This window comes from Mesocricetus auratus, unplaced genomic scaffold, assembly GCF_017639785.1.
Source record: "Mesocricetus auratus isolate SY011 unplaced genomic scaffold, BCM_Maur_2.0 Super-Scaffold_100022, whole genome shotgun sequence".
NCBI lineage: Eukaryota > Metazoa > Chordata > Mammalia > Rodentia > Cricetidae > Mesocricetus > Mesocricetus auratus.
In genome coordinates this window covers 6,596,068-6,621,169 of record NW_024429203.1, presented here as the reverse complement: position 1 = coordinate 6,621,169, position 25,102 = coordinate 6,596,068, and the positions used below count along the sequence as shown (strand labels likewise).

Here is a 25,102-nt window from a genome sequence, read left to right as displayed (position 1 = left end):
CCCTCCCCCACCCCGCCCTGCCTTCCCCTCCCCCGCCCCGCCCTCCCCTCCCCTCCCCTGCCCCGCCCTCCCCTCCCCTGCCCCGCCCTCCCCCGCCCCGCCCTCCCCTCCCCCGCCCCGCCCTCCCCCGCCCCGCCCTCCCCTCCCCCGCCCCGCCCTCCCCCGCCCCGCCCTCCCCTCCCCCGCCCCGCCCTCCCTGGCCTTGTTTTGCCTTCGGCCACCGAGCGTCCCTTGTAGGTAGGTGCAAGGCCCAGGCGCGGAGGCGGGGCCCCCAAACCTCAGCCAATGGGCGCCAGTGGGCCGGGCTGGCCGTCGCCCGGTTGCCCGGGTGACTCGTGCGCGGCCCGCCTCACAGAGCCGAGGCTTTGGCGCGCTGCTGAGCGCGGCTCGAGTGGGAACCCCGGGTGTCTTCCAGCGGTGTCCCGAGATGCCCACGTGGAGCCTGCGGCGGAGGCCGGGCCGCACACTCGGACTCCTGCTGCTGCTGATCTTGAGCTTCTTGGTGCTCCGCAGGTGAGACAGAGTCCCCGCCAGCACCCGCGGGACTCCTGTGGTGTCCCCCAGCCCTAAAGCCTCAGGGTCTCGTCCGCCGCCGGCCTGGGAGACGACGGGCACGCGCGACCTTAATCTCTTCTTTCCTTAGAGCGCGCCAGCAGCCCGGAGTCGCTTTGAGCCTCCAGTCAAACACACTTGCCTCTGGGTAGCACCAGGCAGGCACTGCCCTGTCACCCCCTGGGGGTCAGTGTGTTGTGTTTCTCAGTGCGCCACACTTGGTGCGGGTCTCTGCTAGGTCTACAGCCGCGTCCAGTCCTGTGGGAAGATCGGCAGAACTGGTCTTCATACCCCTCCTCGTCAGACGCCCCCAGCACTGCTTCTTGTAGCCCCCTAGGCTTGCTCCTCTGTCAGCCCCCGCATTTCCTCCCAAGCTGGAAGTCTCTATTCGGCAGTCAGTGTTGGATGCCCACGGCTAAGGTGGACTTTGAGTCCTAAGGACTCTGTGCGTGGCAGCCTCCCCTGGACTCCCAGACCCGGATTTATTTACACTGTGCTGCTATTTAGGTGTCTCCGCTTTGCCCCTACACTTTAGTATGTGTCGTCCCCCCCCCCCCGCCCCAACACTTTATAAACTGCTGCTTGTGGCAGTCGGTGGTGTTCATTGAAGGAATGGTTTTCCCGCTGCCCATGAACAAGTTTTCTGGTGATCCACTCCAGAAGTTTTCCTAAGCATATCTATTTATAGATAGGAGCCCACAGTCCTGCAGCTCTTCCAGCCGATGCCTGGTGCTTTACATATTCAAATTCTCCAGTGTTGCTGGGTAGCACAGCAGCAGCCTGGAATGTTTTGGCCTTTGACTTGAGTTGAAGGCCCAACCCTGGGAACTGGTGTTGGCTATCACCCTCAGTTTTGACTTTGACTCGGTTTTTAAATCCTTTTCCTCTCTTCTGTGTCCTTCCTCTGGAACCTTCTTCTTCTTCTTCTTCTTCTTCTTCTTCTTCTTCTTCTTCTTCTTCTTCTTCTTCTTCTTCTTCTTCTTCCTCCTCCTCCTCCTCCTCCTTGTCCTCTTCCTCCTTCTCCTCCCTCCCTCCTCCTCCTCCTCTTCCTCCTCCTCCCTCCCTCCCTCCTCCTCCTCCTGTTTAGATGAAGATGTATGTTTTTTGCTGCCATGAGAATACACTGGGGAACTTCACGCTGATGTCTTTTTAAGACTTATACCCTTTGTTTCTGAGAGGATGCCAATACATTGTTTGGTAGAAGAAAATGGATCTTTTCTCATTCTGGGGCCTGAGGAACTCCCAAGTCATTTTATTTCCTTAGTTATTCCAAGCACTCTCCCCATCTTACCCATTCTAACTGTCTTTTCTTTGAAGCTTGGTTTTGGCTTCTGTCAAGTACTCAGCTTTCCCCAGGTGCAAGGTTGATGCAACTCCAGAAGAATCACTCAGGGCTGAGGCAACAGGCACTCCTTCATAGAGCAGGCAGTCATGGAGCTGGGGCTCCAGGGAAGTGTGTGTTTGTTTTTGATCAGAAGTGTACCTGTCCCTGCAGGTGACTGAGAAAGGTGATTGTGAGGGCAACTCTGGAAGGGATGAACCTGGTCAGGTAACATTGCCCAGTTGTCTTCAGGAAAATGTGTGGGAAGGAGGCAGGATGTTTGTCACCTGGCAGGACACTGATGAGGGGTCAGGCAAGTGACTGGGCTGTGAAGAAGCCTGACCAGAATTTTCATAGGTGAGTAACTGATTCCCCACCCAGGCTAGGTGGCCATGGCAGGAATCAGGCTGGGGCTGTGGAGTGAGTGGGTCAGGAATAGCAGCAGAGAATGTATAGCGGTGACTCCAGCCTGGAAAATGGGTTGAAATGCTAAGTTGCTTCATGACTCCTTCCTTTTCAGCAGGTGAGGAAGCCTAGAGAGGTTCTGACCCAAGATCAGGGTCTTCTTTTGGATCCCTTGGGAATACAATTCTCTTTGGCATCATATGGATTGTATCATTCCCATATGTGCTTGCTGCCCAGTTCTTTCTGTCAGACTTGTGTGGGACACCAGTGACTATGAGTTACTTTAATAGCTGTGGAGCCAAAGGAAAACAAAGTGGCTCTCTCTTCCTGGCTTACCCCAGCTTTGACTAGGTCATTAACTGAGCAGGTGGGTGGGTGCCTCTCCCAGCTGTTGTTGGGGAATGTTGGTGTGGCCAGTGGAATATAGGTCACATGGAAACTGGCTACTCTGCTCACAGTGCTCTGGAGCCCAACTGTAAGGACCAGCCCTTTTCCTGGACCCTGACAGCAGGCATTTGAAGGTCGCCAGGGGTAAGGTGTTTGGCTGTAACATTGCCTTTTCCTTGGGTTAGTTCATAGTCAACTATTGTTGTTTGGTCATATCACATTTAAGAGATAGGAGGACTGAAAAATGACTTTGGGGAAGATTTCATTCAACATTTTATTTTTTGTTCCACACAATGTCTTTTCTTAAAAGAAGTATAGTTGTTATACAGTGAATCGTACATAGTAGATTGATCAGCTTTGATATAGATAACATGGGACAATACCAGCACAATTAGAAGTAGTGGAAATAACCGTCTTTCTCCTCCCTGAATTCTTTTGTACCCCACGGTCACCCTTCCCTTCCACTTCTACCTCTGTAGCACTCAGGATCCACTGGGGGGTTTTCTGTGACCTTGTATGCTCTCTGAGGTGTGTACTTTCCTTTGGTGTGGCTTCTTTGCACTTGAGAGTGGGAGGCTGTGCTATCAGTAAGAGCCAGAGCTTTGAGCTGGCTGCCTTTTTTGTCCATTCACTCAATGCCACCCAAGAATGCCTATTTGATACAATCAAGGCACAGTCTCTGTACGACCTTTTCCCTCAATATAAATGCTTCACTGAGCAATAATTCAGTCAGCTCTGCATATCTTAGACTTGAGATTTTTATCTGTCCAAACTGGGGAAAGAGGGGGAGAGGGAGAGAAGGGGAGGGGGGAGAGAGAGAGAGAGAGAGAGAGAGAGAGAGAGAGAGAGAGAGAGAGAGAGAGAGAGAGAGGGGAGAGAGAGGGGAGAGAGAGAGGAGAGAGGGGAGAGAGAGGGGAGAGAAAACCAGAGGGCTCCATTAGGTTTTCAGCCTCATGTTTCTAGTAGATGAGTTCATTTCTTCTCTCAGCTCATTGTTAGTTGCTGTTCCTGTACCACCAGTCTCAGGACTTCCAGACCCTGGTGTCTTCCTTTTAAACTTTCCCTTGCTAAAAGTGGATAACTTGGGTATGACGACTGAGTTAAAAAAATAAATCAATGTGCTTTCCAAAGGTAATCTATGGGCAGAAATTGTGTCTCTCTTCTGCGAAGCCACTGATTTTATGAGCTTTATGTTCCTTAGGACTCTACTCTGAGGCCTGAGTCATGGACCCTGGAGTGTCACAACTCTGAGTGCTGTCCCTCTCATCTTTTAGTAATAAAGTTTTTAGAATCTGGGAAGTGTCTCTGGGCAGGCAGTCACCTCACAGGTGGTGAAGCAAAGCCACCTGGGAAGTGGCTTACATTACAGTGCAGGAGAACTAAGACATCTGAGTTACTCTGTGCTGGAAGAATGGGGTAGGCACTGGGATTTTTATGGAACCACGTTAGCCAGTCTCTAAAGGAGACTGAAGTTCTCTTAGAACTTTGACACTTTTGATGGGAGCGGAAAAACTGCAATGCGTCGGCATCAGGTGTACCAGAAGGGTGGCGGAGGCTCTTCCCACCTCCTTCAGTTAAGTAGCCAGGAAAATACATGCATTTAATCTTTGCTAAAATGACAGTTACACCTTCTAACTGGCCACCTCCAGCAGGGGCAAAGTCCTTTTGGTGGAGGGATGTTTTCTATTCCACCCAGTCTCATAGTTTGCTTGAATCTATTACTGTGGATGTTAAATCCCACAATGGAAAGAGAATTCCCCTTGTGTGGGACTCTTCCTGGGATCAAAGGGAAGGGATGGGTTTCAAGGCTCATGGTAAGGAAGCAAACACTTTCAGATCGTGTTTGCCCAGGGCATACTCAGTTGACTATCATGGCTCCTTTGGTGACACTCAGCACAACACTGGTGTGTCCCATTTCAATAAAAATGTTTTCAAGTATTTAATTTGTGGGTAGGTGGTTCATGAACATCAGACGATGAAGGGAGGGTTAGTGAGAAGAAACTCCTGCATCCTGCTTCCTTTCCACCAGAGACAGTAAGGGATGGTAGATTCTTTTCCATGTGTTGTATGCATAAATGAGGTGATTGCGGTACTGTTTTCCCACTCGTCCATTAGACACATAATTTATTTAAGCATTCCTCAGCTGATGGGCATTGATTGTTTTTAGTCTTTTAGCTACTGAAGTAAACAGCTGCAACGAATACACAATGGGTGGACTTCTATAAGAAGCATTGCTGACCATAACATATTAATTTTAAATCTTGGTACATTCTTCCAAAACAGCATATTCCATTTCTCGTGGGTCATGTAAAGGACATTTTGAGCTAAACTTCTTAGGCTAAGGGAGAAAGTTCTTTTTAATTTGTATGTAGGACAATATAGATTCCTGAGATTTTATAAAAATTATTGTGTCTATCATGTAGCTTTGTGAAACAATCTTAAAAAGTAGATTTTAAAACACTTAATGCAGCTGCACTGTCTCCTATATCAGGTCATTCTATTTACACTCCCCGAGCACCCCTATAGGCTTATTATTAAAGACCAATAATCTTTTTTGAGTTATCGCAGTTTGCACTTCTCTTTAGGCTGAGATACACTAATTTGTTGATCTGTGAGGCTGTTGATGGAATCTTTTTTCCTATGGTCACAGTAAAAGTGCAGTATCACTTGTAGTTTTGGCTTTTGTTAGGTGGTGAATTGTGGAAAGGGTCTCTGCTTTGCTGCCTCTCAAGGTGTTGGTCTAATGCACACCTTCTTGATGTGTATTACAGTATTTAGAAAATGTTGCTCTCTGAAGCACAATGCTGTCTTAGGGCCAAGCACACAGACGTCTATAGCCTGGGAAGCAGTCTAGTTTCTTTCAAAGGGAAAAGTAGAGATACTAGGATTGCCGTTGTGCTTTGTGTCTCTGTAGAAAGTGCATCCTGGCTTTGGGGTTTGAAAGTCCAGTCCCTTGTGCTCAGGGGTGGGGTGGGGTTGGGGGTGGTGTTCGGGGTGGGTTGTGTTTGATGACTCTTACAGCAAAGTAAGAGTTCAATTTTAGTGTACCTGTCGTGTAAAATTGTGGTCTCTGGCCTAGTCACTGGGATGAATGAGGTAATGGGTATTCTCTCGGTTTCTCTGCTAATATGATGCCCAAAACTGAATTAAGTTGTGTTTCTGGTTCTGGAGGCCCTAGAAAGCTCACAGTGCATCTGGAAATTTAACCTGTAGGTTCTTATCTCAGAAAACATGTTATGTTTATTACCAAAGTAATCAACCCTTGGGATCAGCAAGTTCTTGACAGCTGCTGCAGGTGCCTAGCTTACTACAGGGAATGTGTTGCCTGGCTTTGCCTCTGATCAGCAAGCTCGGCTGCTCCTAGTGATGTCTATGTTGCATCCACTCCTGGGGATCCCGGACCATTTATCCGGGTCAGACTGTTGTGAATAGATGCTTGAAGAAGGTGACTGTGTCTCTAATGAAGCTCCCTAGCCCTACTAAAAGCCTATTACTGATGAGAGTTTGCAGAATTCACAGAAGATCCTCAGGCACGGTGAGAGCACTCTCCACCCCAGCATTCTATAAGATGTCCTTTGACAGTTGAAAATCCATTCATGGGCCCATTCAGAGTGAAAGAGGTGGTAACCTGTGATCTGCTCCTCTGCCCTTTTCTAAACACAGCCACACAGAAGCACATCTGTGTCTAGGGACATTCTGCCTGCTGGAACCTGCTCCATACTCTCTGCCCTCATGACCCACTTCAGTTATCAGTGGCAAAGTATCAGGAAGCTTCACCCTTCACCCTACTCTTTCATAAGGCAACGCCTGATGAGACGTCTTCACAGGGCTTATTATCGTGTTCCCACCTTACCCTGTTTCTGTGTCTATAGCCTCCAGTAGCTGCAGCGGATACTGTGTTTCTCTTGGCACTAGTGGAATGCGTTTAATGAGACCCTATTAGGAACACACACACACACACACACACACACACACACACACACACACACACACACACACACACACACACACACACACAGCCCTACCCCTTTGTTCAGGATGGAAGGACAGAACATGACTAAGCAGAGCAGGCCTAAGACTGCAGGGCAGAGCCCTTCTGGCCTAATTGCTTCCTTAAAATGAAGTCAAGATACAAAAGCAACAGAGGTAGAGGTTCTAGAAGAAAGTGGTAATAAGCTTCTAGCCTCAAAGAAGGCAGGCGCCTCTGGTTTTATCTAGGACAATGTGATCACGAATAAACCGCTCACCAAGGAAAACAACAAAACACACTGGGTCCCCAGGGTTTGGTTAGCTCCTTGGTAACAAGCCTAACTTAGGAGTAAAGCCCCTTTGACCTTTAAAATAGCTAGTCAGAACCACACAGTTGGCATTTCCTTTATTCTAATATTACTGAGTTAATTGCTCAGGAAATTATGGGGCTATTTTTAATATGATGAACATTAGTATTAATGATCATGATTAGGGCTAATAACTGTTTGCAGAGTTTTTTTCCTGGAGTTTGGTACACGAAGATCTCACTTGCATCATCTCATTTTTCTCACAGTGAATTCTCTGGAGAAACCCAGAACTCACCATCCTTGTTCTCTCATTGAATTCATCCCTTTGGTTGAGGTATTGATGTTGGTTTAGTAGGTTAGCAGAACATTTCCAGAAAAAAAGTACTTTGCAGAATTCAGAATCTGATAACAGTTAGCTATTTGCTTGTTTGCAGTGTTGATTTCCTATCTCTTGACAAGCCTTGAGAATCTTTTTTTTTTAATCTAGAAAATGATAGGATATAAAAAGACAAAGGAAGAGGAGTCAAGGATGAGTCCAGAATCTGGTTCTGAACAACTGGAAGTTTGAATTTGTTGGTGGAGGAGAGGAAAGAAAGATATAAATCCAAATATGGGGGGGAGATAAACTGATCTGCTTGCTATACATTGCAGTAAAGATAATTGGCTCATGGGAGGGAGTTCAAGAAAATTTGCAATGCAGCTGTATATTTTCTGTGTTGTTTTTAAATCTCAAAGAATTTTTTGATTTTTTTTGTCATTTTTTTCCTTGACCCATTTGTTGATTAAGAGTGTCGTTCAGTTTCTATATGCTTGTGAATTTTACAGCTTTACTTTTCTTACTGATTTCCTCTTTCAATTTATCATAGGAAAGATGAGTGTGTATGTGGTGGGGGGCTGTATAAATATTAAAAGAGAAAGTACAGATGGCATGGAGCTCATCTTTAACCTTGGGAATCTGGTTAAAGTTCAGGTTTTGGTTCAGTAGTTCTCAGATTTCTGCATTTCCAGCAAGTTACAGATGGAAATACTCTTCTGTCTGTAGACCACACTCAGCCTATATTGGTCACCAGCTGAGCCACAGATAAGAGCTTTGGTTATTTGCAAGAATGAGAGTCACTGAGTCTGCCTCCAGCTGGCTCTGTCCTTCTCTGTGCTTAGCAGAAGGAGGACTCTCTTCCACCTATAAACAGAAATTTATAGTTGCTCACTAAGGAAAGTCAGAAGTTACAATGAACGACATGAACTATTATGTATTATAAATGCCTTTAAAATAATGAGATTGTGTGTATATGTATATTTTCATAACTAGACTGTCATTGTGTCTCCCTTTAAAACTTTTAAAAACAAAGAAAAGAATCTATCCTTCTAGTCATTACTCATAGTAGCCTGGCAAGTCTAGCAGGTGTGTGTGTGTGTGTGTGTGTGTGTGTGTGTGTGTGTGTTGGGGATAGGTGAGCAGAGAAGTAAAGCAGAGCACATTCTTCAGAGGAAATATCCTCATTCCAAGGGAGATGCACAAGTGAGAAACAGCCCAAACTGTCCAGTGCCACAGCCTAAGAAAGGATGGTGCTGAGAAGAATGGCTGCCAGGAGAAGTGGGAACCCCGGGCTTCATTTGAATAACCTGGTGCTCCTCAACGCGGCTAGAGAGTTCAGGGGTTTCTGGCAAGGATCAGATCTTAACTCTTCTCAGTAGCGTGAGCAACACGGTCTCCACAGTAGCTTCTCACCTGTACCCCAAAGCAGCCACCCATGTATAGAAGGTGGATGTGGCAGTATGTCACATAAAATTATTTATGAAAACTGAAATGTGACTTTCATGCCATTCATTTAATATTACTGCTTTTCAACTATTTACAAATATAAGAACCACTTTTATCTTGCAGGCCTTGCATAGATAGACAGGTGGTAGGCAGGGTTTGGCCTTGGCTGGAGTAAGTTACATGCTGTCAGAGTGATTGGATTGGTGGGTAGGATCTCACTGGATAGATCTTCAGTACAGAAGTGTTGGCAGTGTAATAAGATAGCCTGACTCAAAGTTTAGCATCAAAGGTACTTTCTACTAAAGTAGGGGAATGGCAACCATGGGCTTATTTCATATTACTGTCCTTCAATGCACTAAGACTATTCCTTGTGACGCTCACTTTCAAATGGTAAGACTCCTTCATTGCACTCCACAGGGTATTTTTACCTAACCCTCTCAATGGCCTTTCTGAATGGTAGAGAAAGGGATCAGCCCCATTCCACAGAAGAAACTCACCCATAGAACTGGAGTCATTAATTTAGGGTGATAGTATCCCCAGGGAACTCACATCTAGATCTTCCAAAAACTTTTTATTTTCATCCCCCCAAGAAGGTAGTCAAGTTCTTAGATGTCCAGCCGTTTACTAGAACATGGAGCTTTTCTGCAAGAGAGAGATTAGGTCACATGTTATCCGGGTTGACTAAACAGAATGTGTTTGCATTCTATTTTTCAAGTGAATAATTACAATGAATACAAGTGAAAAATAGCATGTTTCTCATTTCCCTTATGTGATTAGACATTTTATGTATCACTTACATTCATGTTCAAGCTTCTTGTTATAGATTAACAGAGGATAAGCAAGCCAGGTATTTTTCTCAGCCAGTTCTTTTATTAGCAGGCTGCATTTTGTGGGTAAAAGGAAAAGATCAATACTCACTTCATTATTTATCTTAAAAGGTAATCTTATAAAATCTGGAAAGAATCATGAATCTGAACTTTTATATATGAAAAGCACTCAGTCAGCTCTACTTTCTGTCCTCAGGGTACATACCCGTTCGTTCATCAACAGTTTTTTTTTTTATATCAGGAAGCTGAGGGCAGTAATGGGTACAAGGAATTAATCATCACTTTGATCACCAACCCATCCTGGAAAGTTAGGGACATCAGCTAATAGTAACTGGGCTGTCTTTGTTCTTGTTTCTTGACCCCAATGAGTCCTTACTCAACTTTGTGCCTTTCTAAACTTTAAATTGTTCCCCAAGATTTTCTACCTGAAAACCATCAAAAACGAACATCTTAACCTAACCTTAAATTATTATTTACATCTTTGCTTTAGCTAGGATGCACACAAAAACCCATGAACACATCCCCCAACATTAAGATGGAAAGAACATGAGCTAGTGTAGCTTCTGGGACATAATTGTTTTTTTTAATCATTAGACTAAGCCACAGTACGGCCCCTCAAGAGAAACTCATAAGTCCTAGCTGTGTGACATTTCCATATTCTTATTTTCTGTCCTCTGCAGCCCCTGCTTTATCAGAGGTTGGGGCAACACCATATCCTGCCTTTACCTACATTAATTTTCCCACCAAACTAACCTCTATCATAATCATTAAATTATTAAAACCCCTCAATCATCAAAATTCTATTTCAGCTGACACTATTGTATAAAATCATTGCATCAGTTAAACAGTACAGCGTAAAAGGAAATCATCTTCATGATAACCCAAAGGTAAAAATGCCCAGTAGAACAGGATATTTCCATGAGATAATCACACTACCTCAAAGGCAGTGGGGATGCCGTTACACCTATTCACACAGTGACAGATACCAGAGAAAAGTGTCAGCAGCAAACATGTAAAGGCACAGTAGTAGCAAGGAACATTCTGGAGCTCAAGTCTGTGGGGCCTTGCCTACCTGAGATTCACCCATCAGTGCTCTGCTTGTGGTGGGCCAGTCTCCTGAAGCTCATTGCCACCTGCTGCTCCTCTGACATGGCTACTGTCAGATTTGGAAGCTGGGGGTGTGAGAAGCCAGAAGTGACAGATTAAGAGTAATTTTTATTGTCCGTGAATGGTCCCAGAGAATCCCCAAGTAGACAGTAATGCCCATGTACTGTCTGCACTCTTAGTAAACTGCCTATTCTGGGGACATCAGGGACATGGTTCTTGGTACTCAAGTGACAGTTTTATGCACAGGAGTCTGCCTGGCAATATGTCCTCTTGTTGCAGGACCTATAATGAAAAAAGATCAACTAAAAATTGCTTTTGTACCAAAGATTCATGGTCATATTTTCTGTCTTCAGCTTTCCTAAACCAGTTCTTGTTGACTTTTTCTTCTAGTGACCCTTAAGAGCCTAGATGAAGAGAGACTTCTAGTTGTATAAGTCATGGGGAACAGGTTGAGGGCTCCCCTTGGCCAGCCAATCACTTAGACTTCATTGGGAGCTTTTTCATGGATTGCAACTTCCCCCAAGGCCTTCCTGGGTGGGATCCTGCCATTCTGTAAATCCTGGGTTGACACTAGATTATCATAAGATAATTGCCGGGCGGTGGTGGCACACACCTTTAATCCCAGTACTCGGGAGGCAGAGGCAGGCAGATCTCTGTGAGTTCTAGGCCGGCCTGGTCTATAGGGAGAGTTCCAGGACAGCCTCCAAAACAGTACAGAGAAACCCTGTCTCAAAAAACAAACAAAACAATTAATAGCTTCATATCTGATCAGTGAATGGATGCTATTTAACCAAGATGCCTCTTTCTAGGTATCTGAACCCCAAGGTGGGCGCCTGTGACTATGAGGGAGCTCTGAGGTACTGTTTTGGTAGATATTGCTTTAATGTCTAGTCTGATGGCTTAGAACAACTGCAGTAGTAGCAGCCTGTGAGCTGCGGCTGTTCCTGTCTGGGGCACTAGAGAGTAATTCCCCACATAGCATGACCCTTTCGCATCCTCTCTCCTTTTAGACTACGCGTCTTCATGTTGAACCTTGTGTCTGTCTTGTTCCTGGTTGCAGCATCCGCTTGCCCTTCCCCTGCAGTGGGGCCCAGCCCAGGAAGTAGTGCTGAAGAAAGTCACCTGCCAAGGTTTGGCTAAGTGGGGAGGTGGGAGCTTTGTCTGACCACCCTGGGATCAGGTCAAGGAGAGAAAGCAGAGGACTTGTGAAGGAGAGAAGGACGCAGTGTGTATCTGTGTACCAGTGCTCACTGTTGTGGGAATTCCAAGACTGCATGAGGGTCTTTGCTTCTTCAGGTTGAACTGGAGCACTCTGCTTCCTCTATGGCTCCAGCCTCGTCGCCTGGGACTTCGAACAAAAGGCCCAAACTTCATGTTGGAGGACTCCACCGTTCAGATTTTTGGGGGATCCATACACTATTTCCGTGTACCCAAGGAATACTGGAGGGATCGCCTGCTCAAAATGAAAGCCTGTGGCTTGAATACCCTTACCACGTAAGTGCTGCCTCTCCATCCCTGCACCAAGCCTGGCTGCCAAGTTGGGGCCCCTGGTGCTTGCCTTGCAGGAAGAAAGCTATGAGAGGAAGTCAGCCCAAGCTGCTTGCCTAGGCTTCCAAGCTCTATAGAACTCCCTACAGATGAGGTGGGGGAGATGCAAACAGCTGGTAGACAAACAGTAGTGGAGAGAGAGAGAGAGACAGAGACAGAGAGAGAGAGAGAGAGAGAGGGAGAGAGAGAGACAGAGACAGAGAGACAGAGAGAGACAGAGACAGAGAGACAGAGAGACAGAGAGGAGAGAGAGACAGACAGAGAGAGAGACAGAGGGAGGGGGAGAGGGAGAGAGAGACAGAGACAGAGACAGAGAGGAGAGAGAGACAGAGAGAGACAGAGGGAGGGGGAGAGGGAGAGAGGGAGAGACAGAGAGAGACAGAGACAGAGAGAGAGACAGAGACAGAGACAGAGAGAGACAGAGGGAGGGGGAGAGGAAGAGAGGGAGAGAGGGAGAGAGAGAGAGGAGAGAGGAGAGGGAGAGAGAGAGAGAGGGAGAGAGAGAGAGGGGGGTTGAGCATTGATATGAGAGGTGGTTTGTTTATTCATCTTGTGGCTTGAATAAATTAACTTACTTTTTCATAGTTCTAAGGCTAACCACTCATGGCCAAGCTGTCTACAAGCTTCGTTTTCTCCTGTAGCCTCCATGGCTAGCAGAGAACTGTCATCTCCCTCATATCCTCAAATGACTTTTCCATTGTAGTTGTGCATTTCTAGTGTCTTTTCTCTTTTGTTGTTATAAAGACATACTACAAATGATTTGTGTTTTTGATAAAGGTTCTCAACTGGGTAGCCCAGGCTGGCTTCAAACTCTCCATCTTCCTCCAATAGAGTCCTGAATGCTGGGATTGCAGGTGTGCACCACTTGGTTCAGATTGACAAGTAACTTTTTTTTTCACAAGCAACTTCTGCTTCCCAAATTTTAGGATGGTGGCCTGTCATCAATTCAGCACCTATTTTCTGAAAAGATCTTTGGATTGTGGTAACTCTCATCCCTGACTGTTCCATGCAGGCCCAAGATGAAATGTAGGCTATGCAAGTCACCTAAAAAGTAGATTTAGAGGCTGGAGGAAGTGACTGAGTGATGTCAGGCGCCTCACAACCTGCTTGTTGGTCCAGCTCCAGAGGCACCTTTGGTCTCTGTGAGAACCTGCACTCACATGGACGTACCCCACTTTCCAGACATACATACAAGCACATAATTAAAAATAATAAATAAAAATGAGCCTAGTTAGGAATAATCTTGAACTTCTCATGGCTTTGTTTTCAAAGTTGCTAACATTTGGTGCTGTCTGTATGAAATAAAGAGGACTATCAGGTTGAAATGCTCCATTATCAGGCATAAAAGATGTGATTACAAATGAAGGAAGTGGACTGCCAGGAATGGTTTGTGAAATAGCTTTGAAGATAGTGATAAAAGGGACAACTACAGCGCTGTTGAAAGTAACATGTACGACCTCTTAGAGGATTCCAAGGTCATGACAATACTGCAGTGTATGCTAACCAGGGTCACAGCCTGGCCTTTTATACTGCGGCACTTATCTGTCACCTAAGTCTAGTTGACACTCTGTCCTCCTAAGGAGATGTGGTATTCTTCCTAGGACTTGCCTTGAGTTCTCTATGGTCCCCGAGGTTTGAAGTTACTGAAAAGCATCTCTTTAGCCATCGTAATGGGTGTTAGAGATAAAAATGCTTATGTGAATTATCTTGTCTCTTACAGCTATGTGCCGTGGAACCTCCATGAGCCAGAAAGAGGCAAATTCGACTTCTCTGGGAACCTGGACCTGGAGTAGGTAGTCTTGGTGCTTTGTACCTGGTCCGGGATTAGAAGTTACTTGGGGTTGATGAAGAGCACTCATGATGTCATGCTAGGCTCTGCTTTGAGAAACTGAGGACTGAGTCTAGAGCCTTGTTCTTAACATGCTTAGAAAGGTTCTGAACTTAGGGCCTAGTGCTCCTTGCTTGTGACTTGTTACCCAGGGAGCTCAGCCTATAGGCTCCAGTCCTCCTTTTCACTACTGTTCAGTGGGCCAGGATCCCAGATCCCACTAGACTCTGTTGGGATCCATATTCTTGGGATAGGATTGGGGCTGCTTCTGGGTTAAAAAGGCTGTTGTTTGGAACAAAGTCCTGTACCCCATATGACAAATCCCAGAGGGTCTGCGTGGATGGTCCTGATACAAGGAACCATCATACCCAGCTCCCAGGGCTTCTGGTCTTCCAGAATCCCCTGCTGCATTGAGCCCGGGCCAAGCCATCCTCACTCCATGTTCCCTGATTGAGAGAGAAGAGACAGAGAGGTTTGATACCATACTTGCCTGTGACTCCTCCCATATCTAGCCATTATTCTGGATCCTCAGGGCTGAGTTTCTTTCTGTCCCCCAGGGCCTTTATCCAGCTGGCTGCGAAGATTGGGCTGTGGGTAATTCTGCGACCGGGGCCCTACATCTGCAGTGAGATTGACCTCGGGGGCTTGCCCAGGTGAGAAAGGGCAGTGGGGGGCTCCGGAGTAGCCAGAGGGGTCTGGATGCCCAGTTATGAGGCTTACAGATGTTGGCTTAGGTTTGTTTTTAAGGTAGTTTTCATTCTGTGCAGCATTTCCTTTCTGGAATAGGTGTCGCTGACACAGGCTATTTGGAAGAATGCTGCAGTTACTGTCCTTGTTGGGTACCCTTGGGTCTTTCCATGTGTCAGGTGACAGCAGTGGATCGCTTATCTGTTTGGAGGCATTTCATTCTTCTGGTCACTCTGGAGTGGCACCCAGTCAGGCTATTTATCTGATCTGACCCTTACTGCAAAATGAGGCAAACCAAACCTGCCCTGTCCATTTCTTAGAGATATTACTGTTGATTTATTAAAACCCAAGTATTGCTGTAGTATAGAGGAGTTGGTGTTGCGGTTTCTGTCCTCAATTCTCCTGGGTCTGTTCTTCTAAGTGCAGTTTCCACTAAGGTCAGTGTGCTAAGCGTTATGCTCTGGGAGTGGTGTCTGGATGGGTATCTATCACATGGGCCCACATCCATTCCTCTTCTATCTTAACTGGTGTTATCATCTCTGGCCTCACAGTTTCAACCATAGGTAGCTAGCCACAGCCTTCCCTGACCTGTGCTGTCCCCAGAAGAAAGAAGGCTGAACCTCTTTGTCTGGAAGGGGTGTGGGGAACTCTCTCTCACAACACAAGTGCTATGCCCAGGCCTTATGTGCTCTGTTTCAGCGTCAGGCACAGCCTGTTTCCTCTCCAGTAGCCAGCATCAGTCTGGTGTGGCACAGTGTCCCAGACAGAGCTGTGAGCAGGGGCAGAGCTGCTTGTCCCTCTTTGCGGATTAGACACCTGTGCCACCGTCAGCGTTTTCCTTGGGCTCAGCTGGAGCTGGGCATGGGAGGACAGCAGGGTTTAACAGTCTTAAATTAGAAGCAGTGGGGACTCTCACTCTCAGATCCACCCTCCCTTTCTGTGGTTGGGGGCTTCTGTCTAATCACGAGGGTTTCCTAGGAGGATAGGGTGTCAGTGCTGTGAGAAACCAGGCCTGTTTGATAGATTGGGACATGCAGGTTAGGCTCAAGGAGATGCTCCCACCAGCCTTTCATTACGAACTGACATGCCCTGATGACATTTCTGTCCCTTTTCAGAGTTTCTGAGTTAGGGGAAGGGAGACCTTAGAGTCTCCTATTAGAAAGTGTGTTAATCAGGACTTTATTTGAGTGGGAAGTACTTCGACTTTAGTCTTGGAACTAGCCCCTGGTGTTGAGTTTCTGTTGGAATATGTGACCACAGCAGATCAAGGGAAGATGTCATCTTGGCTCCCTGCTGCTGCCCTGGTGGCACCCTGCAGGGTGCAGGCTCATGAGTCCCTCAGTCAGCACACAGTCAAACTCAGTCACATTAGTTTCTCCGGGGCGTCCTGGAAGGATGAATCCAGGTCTCTCCATTCCCAGTGAGTTGTAATCCTCTTGGCATTGCCTTTGCCCCCTGCCTTGGGACAGGGTCTTACTACGAAGGCCAGCAAGCTCACTATTTAACTCAGACTGGTTTAAAGCTGGTGATTCCCCTGCCTCAGCTGAGTGCTGGGATTCCAGGAGTGCTCTACCATGCCTGTTTTGGTTCTCTAGTGTAGAAACTTGAAAACCAGGCCTTGCTTTTTTCCTTCCAGTGGACAGTGAGCGCTCCTGTAGCTGCGAAATTGAACTCTTAACTTCAAGGCATTGGGTGTGTAGGCTGACACAGTGGTGTGCTTGCCTCTGGCCTGTGTGCATAGCTTCCTGACTTCCTAGCTAATTGGAGGTGGTGAGGTGGTGACTAACCCTGGCCTGACCTGTTCTCCAGACTCAGTCTTGAGCTCTGTGCAGCTACTTCTTCTTTCACCCTGCTCATCAGCCTGCCTGAGGAAAACCTTCAGACTCTGTCACTAATACTCCTTTTCTTTCCTTCTCCAAGCTGGCTCCTCCAAGACCCCAACATGAAGCTGAGAACAACTTATCATGGCTTCACTAAAGCAGTGGACCTTTACTTTGACCACCTGATGTCCAGGGTGGTGCCACTCCAGGTACAAGAAAAGAGGCTTTTTGATCCTTTCCTGCCTGGCTTCTGAGTAGTAGGCAATCCTAGGAAACCCCTCAGATGAGAGTCCTGAAGTTCTCAACACAGCGACGTAGTCTACACCACTGCGCGAGACCTGGAGGGACTTCAATACTTACGTTTTCAGAGTGTGCATCCTAGGGCTGAAATGGCAGATGGGCATGAGGACCCGCATTAGTCTGTGCAGCCAGAGCTACAGTTGGGCTTCAGAAGTTAGGATGCCTTAGGAATGGAAGCATGCATCTGTCAGAGTCCCAACCACACAGTGCTCACAGCACAGCACAGCACACATGGATAGGACCATGATAGGACGGGACACTGTCGCCTAAGTATAAAGTTCTAACTGACGTCTTTTTAAAGTATTGCCCTATGCTACCAAACAGTGCCATACAATTCACACTGACTGTTCAAAACAAATATACTAAAATGAAACTTAGGGAGAAAGTATCTTAATATTTTATGTAACAATTACAAGCAATAACAAACAGGAATGGGATTAATTAACCCAGTTGCTATGTAAAACCGCAAAGAATGATGTCCGGAAATTAGTGCAGCAATAAAAAACTGGTGTGCTGGCAAAAAAAAAAATCACTCTTGGGTTAATGGTTTGGAACGTTCACAGCAACATAAGTCAAAATGAACAGCTAGATGAAACTGGATATTGAGGAGGGTTTGAAAGCCAGTATAAGCAAGGAAAAACTTTCATATAAATATACTATAATATCATTTGAACCACATTTATATTTACAAACTACTGCCTATTTGTAGAAAATCTTCATTGTAAGTCAGATGTAACCAAGTACCTTTTTATTTATTAAACCAGACTTTGCTAAATATGAAAGAAGCAGGAAGCTTGTAAGTTCTTAGCTGAGGTTTTCCCAGGGAACATGGCATTCCTGAGATGGTCCAGTACATTTTGTGGTGGGAGTAGCAGGGAAAGTTGTTCTGGGGATGCATTCTGAGGCTTGGGAATAGTATAACTAAGCTTGCTCATGGATACAGCACAATTATTTCACTTGGTTTTTTTTTTTATTGTGTAAAATGTATGTAACAAAAGCTGACCATTTCAGGTATACAGTTAATCATCATTAAATATATAATAATCTTCCTTATTAGAGGGGATATATTCCAAAACCCTTAATGGGTGCCTGAGACCACAGATAGGAGTAAACCCTACATATGTGACATGTTCCTATACAATGAAGTTAAATGGATCAGTCACAGTAAGATATTAAGGATAATAACAACATAAAATAGAACAGTTATAGCAATACACTGTAATAAAGTCACCAGAATTTCTAATCTTATACTCCATGGCTATTTTAAAGTACAGCCAGGGCTACTTGAACCCTGAGCAGTGAAGTCCTGCAATTCATCTGAAATTGAGGTGGCCACTGAGTGACTGATAGACAGGTTGTTTACAGCATGGACACTCTGTACAAAGAGATAACGTACAATCAGGCTGAACATGATAGAATGGTGCCAGCTTTATCAGATTACTCCTGCCATTAAATTTATGGTCAACTTAAAATTTATGAATTGTTCATCTCATTTTCTTCTGTCATTTGTCATGGGTAGTTGAAACTTGCAATATAAGCCCATCACTATATGATGGTTTAAAAACAGCAGCTATGGGGAAACTAGTCTGTGACAGAAACAACAGCTAGGGAGAACTGTTATATGATGGCTGAAAACAACAGCTAAGGGGAACTATGACAGCTTAAACACATAAGGAAAGCTGGAAAAGTTCTGAGAGCCTGAGGTTCAATCAGTAATTCAGTCAGTCAGTCAGTCAGTCAGTCAGTCAACCAACCAACCAATCTCTGCCCCTCCAACTTCATCCCTGTTGTCTTCTCTGTCTTCTCCCTCCCACCTAGGATGGCACACCTATGTAGGTAAGCATTCTCTCTAAACTAAGTGGTATTTTTATAGGAGATTAACCCACTCACAAGGGCTCCATTCTCACCATCTAATCACTTTTCAGAGGCTCTGTCTCTTAATACCATTTTAGGTTATGATTTCAACACATGGATTTTGGCACAATTTAAACTTTTGACCTCCTATCTCAGGCAATTGTGGAAACACTGGAATTGAGAAGTGATACAGACCATTTACAGAACCGCTAAACAAAACTCCAAGAACACCCAAAATCACCTAGGAGGGAAATGTGGGCTCTTAAGGAGAGAGCAGATATAGTGCAAGAACAGGAATTTTATCAGCTACTAAAAATGGGAAAGATGAAGGATATAAGGAAGGTATCTTAATATAATAAAGGCATGTACAACAAACACATGGTCAACATTATCCTGAACAGAGAGAAACTCAAAGCATCTCCATCAAAATCAGGAAGAAGACAAGGATGTCCACTCTTTAGGTACCAACTCAGCGTAGTTTATATCTTAGCTAGAACAATAAGACAACTGAAGGAGATCAAGGGATACAAGTAGGAAAGGAATTAGTCAAGGTATTCATAATTTCAGACAATATGATTATCTATATAAAAGACCCTAAGAATTCTACCAGGAAACTTCTACAGCTGATAAACACTTTCAGTAAAGTAGTTGGGCACAAAATTAATACAAAAATAAGTAGCTTCCCTATATGTAAATAGAAAATATACTGAGAAAGAAATCAAGGAAACAGTGTATTTTGTAATATCATTAAGTCTTGTATAATAAAAATTTGAAGACATTAAAGAAATACATTGAAGAAGATATTTGAAGATGGAAAAATCTTCTGTGCTTATGATTGCAGGATTAATATGTAAGAATGGTCATCCTACCAAAAGCAATCTACAGATCAATGCAATTTCCATCAAAATTCCAACACAATTCTTTGCAGAAAAAAATCTTAAACTTCATATGGAAACACAAAAAACATCCAGGGTAGCTAAAACAATCCTGAATAATAAATGTTGGAAATATCACTATCCCAGACTTCAAGTTGTATTACAGAACTATGGCAATAAAACCAGCATGATGTTGGCATTAAAACAGACATGCTGATCAATGGAGTAGAGTTGAAGATCCAGACATAATTCTACGTACCTACGGATGCCTGCTTTTTGGCAAAGAATCAAAAGAAAATACACACTGGAGAAAAGACAGCATCTTCAACAATGGTGCTGGTCAAACTGGCTGGCTGCAGGCAGAAGAATGCAATAGATCCGTATCACCCTATACAAAACCAACTCCAAGTGGATCAGAGACCACAGTATAAAACCTGATACCCTGAATATGATAGAAGAGAATGTAGAGCATTCACTTGAACTCATTGTCACAGGAAAGGACTTTCCTAATGGGACCCATAGCATAGGAGTCCCATAAGACCAACTATTAATGAATGGGACCTCGTGAAGCTCAAAGGCTTCTGTACAGCAAAGGACATCATCATTTGACCAAAGCAGCAGCCTATAGACTGGAGAAAATGTCTTTATCAGTTATATAGTTGACAGAGGTGACGGCACACACAGAAGGACTGATGTCGATAGGACCTCAGAAACTGGCAGCATGCACACGACCTCCACAAGGTCAAGCCAGACAGAATCCCAGCATGGAGAGGGGAAATGGGCACAGAGTTCACATCTAACCAAGAAGCTATTTGGGATTGTCAGGAGAGGGAAAATCAACCACACCCCAGGGTGGGCACCATCTTAGGGACAGTTGGACAACACAAAATGTGCTGTATGTTTTTATCTTTTTTGTTTGTTTTACTTTGATTTTTTATTTTAATTTTAAATAGCTTGTTTTACATGTCAATCCCAGTTCCCTCTCCCTCCCCTCCTCCCACACCTCCCCACCATCCCCCCCATCCTCCCACCCTATTGCCAATTCCTTCCGCATAGAGGATATCTAGAGTATATCATTTCATTCAGGGTAGGGTCCAGGCACTTCCCTAAGAGTCCAGGCAGAGAGAGCAACCCTCTTTGTGTTATGGACACATGATGTCTGTTAGCATTCGAGGGATAAATACTGATCCACTGCTCAGGACCCCATAGGTAGCCCATGCCTCCTCATTGACTCTCACATTCAGGGGGTCTGGATCAGTCCCATGCTGGCCTCCCAGCTGTTGGTCTGGGGTCCAAGAGCTCTCCCCTGTTCGGGTGAGCTGTTTGCCAGCCCATTCTTTGCCAATTTGCCCTTCGCTCCTCTCTCTCTGTCGCTGGGTTCCTTGGGTTCTGTTCAGTATTTAACTGTGGGTGTTTGCCTCTGCTTCCATCAGTCACTGGATGAAGGCTCCAGGATGGTGATAGACATCAAGTTCACTGTCAGGAATAGACATTCGAGGTAGTCTCTACACTATTGCTTAGCTTGCCAATTGGTGTTATCCCTTTAGATCACTAGAGGTCACAATGGTGCCTGATCTGTCTTCTAACCTATGATTCCCTCTTCCCCCTATCCTACCCCCCCAGTCGACCTTCCTGTTCCTCCACATCCTACTCTCTCTTCCACTTCTCCCCCTCTATTTCCCAGGTCCCCCTCCCCACCACCCCTCGCCTTGTTCCCCATCTGTTCAGAGGATCTTGCCTCATTTCTCTTCTCTTGGGTACCATGTACATCTTTTAGGTTCTTTCCTGTTTCCCAGACTCTCTGTCAGTGGAAGTGCAGACTGGCACTCTCCTGATTCATGTCTAAAATCCATATATGAGTGAGTACATACCATGTTTGTCTTTTTGTGACTGGGTTACCTCACTTAGGATGGTTTCTTCCAGTGCTATCCATTTACCTGCAAATTTCAAGATTCCATTGTTTTTTTTCTGCTGAGTAATACTCCATTGTGTAAATGTACCACATTTTCTCTATCCACTCTTCAGTTGAGGGGCATCTAGGTTGCTTCCAGGTTCTGGCTATTACAAATAATGCTGCTATGAACATAGTGGAGCAGATGCCCTTGTATGAATTTGCCTCCTTTGGATATATGCCTAAGAGCAGAATTGCTGGGTCTTGTGGTAGATTGATTCCCATTTTCCTGAGGAATCTCCATACTGCTTTCCAAAGTGGCTGTACGAGTTGGCACTCCCACCAGCAGTGGAGGAGTGTTCCCCTCTCTTCATATTCTCTCCAGCATAAATTGTCTTCAGTGTTTTTGATTTTAGCCATTCTGACAGGAGTAAAATGGTATCTCAAAGTTGTTTTGATTTGCATTTCCCTGATGGCTAAGGATGTTGAGCACTTTCTTAAGTGTCTCTTGGCCATTTTAACCTCCTCTATTGAGAATTCTCTGTTTAGTTCTGTACCCCACATTTTAGTTGGATCCTTTGTGTTTTGGAGTTCTTTGTAAATCTTGGAGATTAGCCCTCTGTCAGATGTGGGGTCAGTGAATATCTTTTCCCATTCTGTGGACTGCCTTTCTGTCTTGTTGACTGTGTCCTTTGCCTTACAGAAGCTTTTTAGTTTCATGAGGTCCCGTTTGTTAATTGTCGATCTCCGTGTCTGTGCCACTGGTGTTAGGTTCAGGAAGTGGTCTTCTGTACCAACTCGTTGAAGATTATCTCCCACTTTCTCTTCTAAAAGTTTCAGTGTGGCTGGATTTCTATTGAGATCTTTGATCCATTTGGACTTAAGTTTTGTACAAGGCGATAAACATGGATCTATCTGCAGTCTTCTGCATACCAGTACCCAGTTATGCCAGCAACATTTGCTGAAGATGCTTTCTTTTTTCCATTGTACAGTTTTAGCTACTTTGTCAAAAATCAAGTGTTCATAGGTGTGTGGGTTAAAATCAGGGTTTCAATTCGGTTCCATTGGTCTATCTGCCTATTTTTGTGCCAATACCAAGCTGTTTTCAGGACTATAGCTCTATAATAGAGCTTGAAATCAGGTATGGTGATGCCTCCTGAAGTTCCTTTATTGTATAGGGTTGTTTTGGCTATCCTAGGCCTTTTGTTTTTCTATATAAAGTTGATTAATGTTCTTTCCAGGTCTGTGAAGAATTGTGCGGGAATTTTGATAGGGATTGCATTGAATCTGTAGACTGCTTTTGGCAAGATTGCCATTTTTATTATGTTGATCCTACCAATCCAAGAGCATGGGAGATCTTTCCATTTTCTGGTATCCTCTTTGATTTCTTTCTTTAAAGACTCAAAGTTCTTGATATACAGGTCTTTCACTTCCTTGGTTAGCATTATCCCCCGATATTTGATGCTGTTTATAGCTATTGCAAAGGGTGAAGTTTCTCTGATTTCTTTCTCAGTCACTTCATTGTCTGTATATACTAGGGCCACTGATTTTTTTTGAGTTTACCTTGAATCCTGCCACTTTGCTGAAGGTGTTTATCAGCTCTAGGAGTTCCCTTGCGGAGTTTTTTGGGTCACTTATGTAAACTATCATATCTTCTGCAAATAGTGAAAGTTTGGCTTCTTCTTTTCCTATTTGTATCCCCTTTATCTCCTTTTGTTGCCTTATTGCTGTAGCTAGGACTTCAAGTACAATATTGAAGAGATATAGAGAGAGTGGACAGCCTGTCTTGTTCCTGATTTTGAGGAATTGCTTTGAGTTTTTCTCTATTTCGTTTGATGTTAGCTGTTGGTTTACTGTATATTGCTTTTATTATATTCAGGTATGTTCCTGTTAACCCTGATTTCTCTAGGACCTTTATGATGAAGGGGTGCTGGATTTTGTCAAAGGCTTTTTCAGCATCTAGTGAGATGATCATGTGGTTTTTCTTTCACAGTTTGTTTTTATGGTGGATTACATTGATAGATTTTCTAATGTTGAACCATCCCTGCATTCCTGGGATGAAGCCTACTTGATCATGGTGGATGATTTTTCTGATGTGTTCTTGAATCTGGTTTGCTAGTATTTTATTGAGTATTTTTGCATCGATGTTCATGAGGGAAATTGGTCTATAGTTCTCTTTCTTAGTTGTGTCTTTGTCTGGCTTGGGTATCAAGGTAATTGTAGCCTTGTAAAAAGAGTTTGGCAGTGAGCCTCCTCCTTCTATTTTGTGGAATACTTTGAGGAGTATTGGAGTTAACTGTTCTTTGAATTTTTGATAGAATTCTGCACTGAAGCCATCTGGGCCTGGGCTTCTTTTGTTTCGGAGACTTTTGATGACTGCTTCTATTTCATTAAGGATTATAGGTCTGTTTAGATTGTTTATCTGCTCTTGATTTACTTTTGGCAAGTGATATCTATCCAGGAAATTGTCCATTTCCTTTAAATTTTCAAATTTTGTGGAGTACAGATTTTCAAAGTATGCCCTGATGATTCTCTGGATTTCCTCAGAGTCTGTTGTTATGTCCCCTTTTTCATTTCTGATTTTGTTAATTAGCATGCTCTCTTCTGTCTTTTGGTTAGTTTGGACAGAGGTTTGTTTATTTTGTTGATTTTCTCAAAGAACCAACTCTTTGTTTCATTGATTCTTCTCAATGTTCTCCTGGTTTCTACTTGATTGATTTCAGCCCTCAATTTGATTATTTCCTGGTGTCTGCTCCTCCTGGGTGAGTTTGCTTCTTTTTGTTCTAGAACGTTCAGCTGTGCTATTAATTCTCTAGTATGATACTGTTCTCCAGTTTCTTCATGTGGGCACTTAGTGCTATGAACTTTCCTCTTTTCACTGCTTTCAAAGTGTCCCATAGGTTTATGTATGTTGTGTCTTCATTCTCATTGAATTCCAGGAAGTCTTTAATTTCTTTTTTCATTTCTTCCGTTACCCAGGGATGGTGCAATTAAGCATTGTCCAATTTTCATGAGTTTGTGGGGTTTCTGCGAATTGTGTTATTGTTGAATTCTAATTTTAATGCATGGTGGTCTGAGAGGATACAGGGGGTTATTCCATTTTTTTTGTATCTGTGGAGATTTGCTATGTTTCCTATTATGTGGTCAATTTTAGAAAAGGTTCCATGTGGCGCCGAGAAGAAGGTATATCCCTTTGTGTTTGGGTGGAATGTTCTATAGATGTCTGTTAAACCCAGTTGGGTCATACCTTCTATTAGTTCTTTTGTTTCTTTGTTAAGTTTCTGTCTGGAGGTCCTGTCTAGCGGTGAGAGCGGAGTGTTGAAGTCTCCTACTATTAGTTTGTGAGATTTTATGTGCAATTTGAGCTTTAGTAATGTTTCTTTCACAAATGTAGGTGCCTTTGTATTTGGGGCGTAGATGTTTAAAATTGAGACTTCATCTTGATGGGCTTTTCCTTTGATGAATATGAAATGTCCTTCTTCATCTCTTTTGATTGATTTTAATTTGAAGTCTAGTTTGTTAGATATTAGGATTGCTACACCTGCTTGTTTCCTGGGTCCGTTTGATTGGAAAATCTTTTCCCAACCCTTTACTTTGAGATACCGTCTGTCTTTGATGTTGAGACTTGGGTGGGTACGGAAGTGGGGAAGATCTAGGAAGA

General features: G+C 44.3%; 1 protein-coding gene across 2 annotated transcripts in view; it reads left to right on the top strand.

Annotated features, from left to right (window-relative positions):
- Window positions 1–329: 329 nt before the first annotated feature.
- The window catches only part of LOC101841556 (beta-galactosidase-1-like protein 2), a 47,999-nt gene continuing 23,226 nt past the window's right edge, over window positions 330–25,102 (top strand). The window contains exons 1-5 of one of the 2 annotated variants that reach the window (XM_013119436.3): window positions 330–513; window positions 11,935–12,132; window positions 13,907–13,975; window positions 14,572–14,667; window positions 16,622–16,730. In XM_013119436.3, the coding sequence (XP_012974890.1) occupies window positions 428–513; window positions 11,935–12,132; window positions 13,907–13,975; window positions 14,572–14,667; window positions 16,622–16,730 (558 nt within the window). In that variant the 5' untranslated portion in view covers window positions 330–427. Of the gene's footprint in view, window positions 514–11,646; window positions 11,769–11,934; window positions 12,133–13,906; window positions 13,976–14,571; window positions 14,668–16,621; window positions 16,731–25,102 lie in introns of those variants that run through there. The other variant, XM_040729769.1, reaches the window with a different exon arrangement.